The 6,197-nt window shown below is 44.5% G+C and overlaps 1 protein-coding gene across 1 annotated transcript in view; it reads left to right on the top strand.

Moving 5' to 3' along the window:
- Window positions 1-4,576: 4,576 nt before the first annotated feature.
- LOC102242125 (WD repeat-containing protein 60) overlaps window positions 4,577-6,197 on the top strand; it is a gene marked incomplete at its 5' end in the record, with an annotated part of 45,512 nt that continues 43,891 nt past the window's right edge. The window contains 2 exons of the mRNA XM_005863412.2: window positions 4,577-4,885; window positions 5,787-5,842. Of these exons, the coding sequence (XP_005863474.1) occupies window positions 4,577-4,885; window positions 5,787-5,842 (365 nt within the window). The remainder of the gene's footprint in view (window positions 4,886-5,786; window positions 5,843-6,197) is intronic.

Here is a 6,197-nt window from a genome sequence, read left to right as displayed (position 1 = left end):
CGGGGAGCAGGCCTAAGCCAGCAGGTGGACATCCTCCGAGGGGTCCCAGACTGCAAGAGGCCATAGGCTGGGCTGAGGGACCCCCCCGAGTGCACAAATTTTTGTGCACCGGGCCTCTAGTTGTTTAATAACATGCTATTTAGCTTCCATCTGTTTGAATGTTTTTGGGTGTTTTTACTCTAGGTGATTTCTAATTTCATTTCACTGTGATCTGAGAAGATGCTTGATATGATTTCAATCTTCTTGAACTCATAGAGACTTGTTTTGTGCTCCAACTTGTGGTCTATCTTTGGTAATGATCCATGTGCACTTGAGAAGAATGTATATCCTCCAGCTTTGGGGTGAAATATTCTATAAATGTCCATTACATCCATCTGATCCAGTGTGTCCTTTAGAGTCACTGTTTCATTGATAATTTTTTTTTTTGGTCTGGAAGATCTATCCAGTTAAGTCAGTGGGGTGTTAAAGTCCTCTACTATGACTGTATTGTTGTTGATCTCTCCCTTAAAAGTCTTGTAGAAGTTTTTTATATATTTAGATGATCCTATATTGGGTGCATATATGTTTACCAGGGTTATGTTCTCTTGTTGGATCAATCCCTTTAGTATTATGTAGTGACCTTTGTTGTCTCTTGTGATACCCTTCATTTTGAAGTCTATTTTGTCTGCTCTGAGTATTGCTACTTCAGCTTTTTTTTCTTTTTCATGTTCCTGGAAAACTTTTTTCCAGCCCTCACTCTCATCCTGTGTGTGTCTTTTGTTCTGAGGTGGGTCTCTTGTAGACAGAATATAGTTGAATCATGTTTTTGTATCCATTCAGCTACCCTATATCTTTTGATTGGAGCATTTAATCCATTTACATTTAGGGTTATTATTAATAGGTACTTATTTATTGCCATTTTAATTCTGTATGACTAGGTTTCTCTCTCTGTTTCTTCTTCTCACTACATCTATCCCTTTAGCATTTCTTGTAATGCTGGCTTGTTGATGATGTACTCTGTTAACCTTTTTAAAAATTTTTTTTTGTCTGGGGAGCTCTTTATTTGACTGTCTATTTTGAATGATAGCCTTGCTGGATATAGTAATCTTGGTTTCAGATCCCTGCTTTCCATTACCTTGAGTACTTCATGCCATTCCCTTCTGGCCTCTAGAGTTTCTGATGAGAAATCAGGTGTCAGTCTTATGGGAACTCCTTTGGAGGTAACATTTTGCTTTTCTCTTGCTGTCTTTAAGATTCTCTCTTTGTTTTTAATTTTTGGCATTTTAATTATGAAGTGTCTGGTCATGGGCTTGTTTGGGTTCTTCTTGCTTGGGGTTCTCTGTGCCCCCTGAACTTGTATGACTTTTTCCTTTACCAGGTTAGGGAAGTTTTCTTCCATTATTTCTTCAAACATGTTCTATATCTCTTTCGCTCTTTCTGCCTCTTCTGGCACACCTGCTATTTGAATATTGCTATGTTTCATGTTGTCCCATTGCTCCCTTAAGCTGTTCTCCTGTTTTTAAATTGTTTTTTTTCTTTTTGGTTCTCTGATTGATTTTTTTCAACCCTGTCTTCTAATTCAGTGATTCAATCCTCAGCTTCCCCTAATCTGCTGTGTATTTCTTCCAATGTCTTCTTTATTTGTGCTATGTCATTCTTTATTTCTGTTTTCATGGTTACTATATCTTATCTCATGCTACTGAGCATCTTTATCATCATTACTCTGAACTCTGTATCAGATAAATTTTTTATCTCCATTTCATTTATCTCTTCTTCTAGAGCAGTGGTTCTCAACCTGTGGGTTGCGACCCCTTTGGCGGTGGAACGACCCTTTCACAGGGGTCGCCTAAGACCATCCTGCATATCAGATATTTACATTATGATTCATAACAGTAGCAACATTACAGTTATGAAGTAGCAATGAAAATAACTTTATGATTGGGTCACAACATGAGGAACTGTATTTAAAGGGCCAGAAGGTTGAGAACCACTGTTCTAGAGAATTATCTTGTTCTTTCATTTGAGGGTTGTTTCTTTGTCTCCTCATTTTGGCTGCCTGTGGCTATGTATTAGGTAAATCTGCTACGCCTCTCAATCTCTAGTGCAGGACAGTGTCAAACGCCATTTCTTACTAATTAGATCAGGCAAAGATTCAAAGCCTCTAGAGCAGTGGTTCTCAACCTTCCTAATGCTGCAACCCTTTAATACAGTTCCTCATGTTGTGGTGACCCCCAACCATAAAATTATTTTCGTTGCTACTTCATAACTGTAATTTTGCTACTGTTATGAATCATAATGTAAATATCTGATATGCAGAATGTATTTTCATTGTTACAAATTGAACATAATTAAAGCATAGTGATTAATCACAAAAACTATGTGTTTTCCAATGGTCTTAGGCGGCCCCTGTGAAAGAGTCATTCGACCCCCAAAGGGGTCTCGACCCACAGGTTGAGAACCGCTGCTCTAGAGATTGCCTCTGTCTATAGATGGATAGGATTTTTGTCTTGAATTGCGCTCAGGCAATTGTCTACAGGTGTGGTGAGAGTTTTGTTCAACAGGGTGGGGCAATTGCTTCTACCTGGAGGATAGTTGTTATTCTCAGTCTCTTCTCTGCTCTGTGGGGCAAGGTGTTTTCCAATAGGGTGGGTCAACTCTCTTCGCCCAGGCAAAGCCACCTGTATAGCAAATGTCTTCCTGAGAAAGACGATCTCCATAGCATGAGGGAATGACTCAGCATAGAAAACTGGGGTGTCTGCCTTCTGAGCTCTTAGCCCAGAGCCCCCGATCCTGGCTTCTAGCACAGCTCCAGTCCAGTCCGCCCTCCCTCTGCCAGAGCACAAGGTGGGTGGCTACACGGGGAATTTTGTGCATTGGCTCTTTAAGGGAATGCCTGAATTTCTAGCTCTCTTCCTGGCAGGCAGTAGCCTGCTGCTTTTCACAGCCGGATGTAGGTACCCTCTTAGTTCTGGTGCTCTCTGCTGGGGGCCCAGCTTGGGGATTAGACCCTGGAGTTCTCAGTGGCTCCCCCCACAGCTGAGATATCTCTCCGGGACTTCATCTGCTGTCTGTGGGCACCCGTCCAGCCCTTTTACCAGTCTCTACCCCTCCTACCAGTCTCTATGCCGTCTCCACTTTTGGTCCTCAGGTATCAGGGTTCTGTCCTATGTCTCTTCTGTTGATTATTCAAGAAATTTTTCTGTATTTTAGTTGTAATTCCAGTTTAGTCTTGAGAATGTGTCTGTGCAGCATCTACTTACTCCACCTCCATTTTAATCTCGAGTCCTTTTCATTTAAGGGCACTTTAAGGATTAACTCTGCTTTTCATTGTTGTCGCTACTCTTTGTGTTTTTTGAATTTCATTTGTGGAATCTTCATACTTTAAGTTTAAAGTTATGAAGTGGTCGATGTATAGTGCACCTTCCCCACACCAAGTGTTTTGTTTTGAGTCCTTATAATTGAATAGTCACCTGTGTTTTGTTTTGGGTCCTTATAATTATTTTAGCACTTGAATCTTTAATCCCATAGAATTTATTCTGGTGGCGGGCGTCTGATTGATGAAACTGAGGGGTTTTGTCCAGGGCTTATCTGTATGTTTTCTTGGAAAGTGTGTCCCCTGGAGATGAGCAGGATGGGGGCATGGGGACTGCCAGCGACCACCAGAGGAGAGAAGCATGGGGGATGGGGATGAGGGGGAGCCACACAGTCAAAAGCCTGGGCCTGGAGCGGGTGACCAGGGAGTGCTAATTGGTGTGAGCAGCGGTTTGTGGGGTCATGATGCTCCCAGAGCTGGGAGTTTGAGCCCAAACACTACACACTGACAACATGTCCTGCATACCAGCAACCATGGCCTGAGATGGGCGTCATGTTACCACTGAGCATCCACGTGGTCTGAGGTACAGTGATGGCGAAACCATGGCGCCTGGACTTTTTTTTTTTTTTAATATATTCTATTGATTTTTTACAGAGAGGAAGGGAGAGGGACAGAGAGTTAGAAACATCAATGAGAGAGAAACATCGACCAGCTGCCTCCTGCACACCCCCTACTGGGGATGTGCCCGCAACCAAGGTACATGCCCTTGACCGGAATCGAACCTGGGACCTTTCAGTCCGCAGGCCGACTCTCTATCCACTGAGCCAAACCGGTCAGGGCGCGCCTGGTCTTAAATGTCCCTGTGTGTGAGGCCCAGGGGTGCGAACTGCCTCAGAGACAGCCTGTGGGGCAGCCTATGGAGAGATTGTCACAGGAGAGCCTGCTCTTGGTGCAGCCTGGGATGTGCTGGAGTTGGGGGGATGACAGATGTGATGAGGGGCCCATAGAGAAGTCTGGATTGTACAGGGATTTGAGTCTTGTTCCCACATCAGGAGGAGGGCGGTGGGCTGCAGGGTTGTGCCACCCTGCAGGTGGGTAGCCAGTGAAGCAGCGGGTTTTTCTTTGTGGAGCGTGTCATCAGGGAGTGTGTGGAAGGTCCCTGCAGCGGGATGGAGGGCTGCAGGGAAGTGGTGGTTTGGCCTTCCTCGCCTTTGTCAGAACATGCACGAAAGACAGCGTGTGCGTCCCCTGTGCTCATGCACCTTTCCCCGTGTCCTTTCATAGTTGCAGTACGGTGACAGCAAGGACAACCCCCTTAATTACTGGCTTTATAAAGAGGAGGGTGAAAGAAGACACAGGAGGCACAAAGAGGCTGATCGAGGGAAGAAGCATCGTGATAAAAGCAGCACCAGGGAAAAGAGAGAGAAGTCCTCAAAAGAAAAAAGCAACTCGCTCTCCAAAAATGAAGGGGAGAGAAGACACAAAGAGAAAGCACATAAAGAAGGCTTTCACTTTGATGACGAGAGGCACCGAGGTAGCATGGACAGAAAAGAGAGGTCATCGAAAGAGGAGCATAGGAAAAGAGAGCTCAAGGTGCGTGTCCTGGCGCTGCTTGCCCTGGGCGCCCTGTAGCAGGAGCACGGCTGACTAGCCCGGGCGGACTGTGCTGAGTCATCACCGTGTAAGACACGGTTCATGTCTGTGTTGCATGGTCAGTACATAGAGATTCCTGACCTAGGAGATAGGAAGCATTTTTGACACATTCAGAAATCTGTCATAAAATTTTGAAATTTAACAGAGGAAGCTGATATTTTATTTATTTATTCATTCATTCCTCACCCGAGGTTATTTTTTCCATTGATTATTAGAAGGAGTGCAAGGAACAGGGGGAGGGGGAGAGGGAAAAGAGAGAAACATCGATGCGAGAAAGACACGTTGATTGGTTTCCTCCCTGGGGCCAGGGATCGAACCTGCAATCAGATATATTCCCTTGACCAGGAATTCAACCAGAGATTGACCCTTTGGTGGGTGGGCCGACACTCTAACTACTGAACAACATCGGCCAGGGTCCCCTGTCAGCCTGCCTATCCTTGGCCATTTCTACAATCTAATGCATTTTATTTTAAACCATTTGTTAATGTAAGAGAAGATTATTAAAATTCTTTTTCTACAGGTGCATAGATCTGTGAAATAGCCACATTCCATATATTTGAAAGTTTAATTTTAAGCAGTGTAAGGAACTAGTCCTACTTTTCTAAAAAGAATATGAAATTGATAAGTATAACTTTCAATTACTTACTGAGCTACTACATAATCACCTTTTAATATATCTACTTTTATTCATCCCTCTTACATAATTACCTGACTAAAAATACGTATGGCATAGCTGCTGCTGTTAAATTTTGAGTCCATACTTGTTTTACAGAGTTTATTAATTACAGTCAATTCATTTTGATTTACTAATTAATGGTTATGGAATTTTTTTCTTTTACAGAATGTTGAACACAGAAACCAGGGTGGCAGTTCAAAGAGAGATGGGACTGGTGGCCAGTAAGGAATACGTGTTCTTTGGCTAATTATTATGCACTAGAGGCCCGGTGCATGAAATTCGTGCACAGGCGGGGGTGGGGGGCGGTGTCCCCTCAGCCCAGCCTGCATCCTCTCCAATCCGGGACCCCTCAGGGGAACCCCGGGATTGGGTCTAAACCGGCAGTCAGACATCCCTCTCACAATCCAGAACCTTTGGCTCCTAACTGCTCACCTGCCTGCCTGCCTGATCGCCCCTAACTACCCCCTCCTGCCCGCCTGGTTGCCCCCAACTGCCCCCCTCTGTCGGCCTGGTTGCTCCTAAATGCGCTCCCCGCCATTCTGGTTGCCCCTTACTGCTCCCCATGCTGGCCTGGTC

The sequence above is a fragment of the Myotis brandtii genome, unplaced genomic scaffold (assembly GCF_000412655.1).
Source record: "Myotis brandtii unplaced genomic scaffold, ASM41265v1 scaffold1777, whole genome shotgun sequence".
NCBI classification, from domain to species: Eukaryota; Metazoa; Chordata; class Mammalia; order Chiroptera; family Vespertilionidae; genus Myotis; species Myotis brandtii.
Note: the sequence above shows the minus strand (reverse complement) of the source record. Positions and strands in the feature narration are given on the sequence as shown.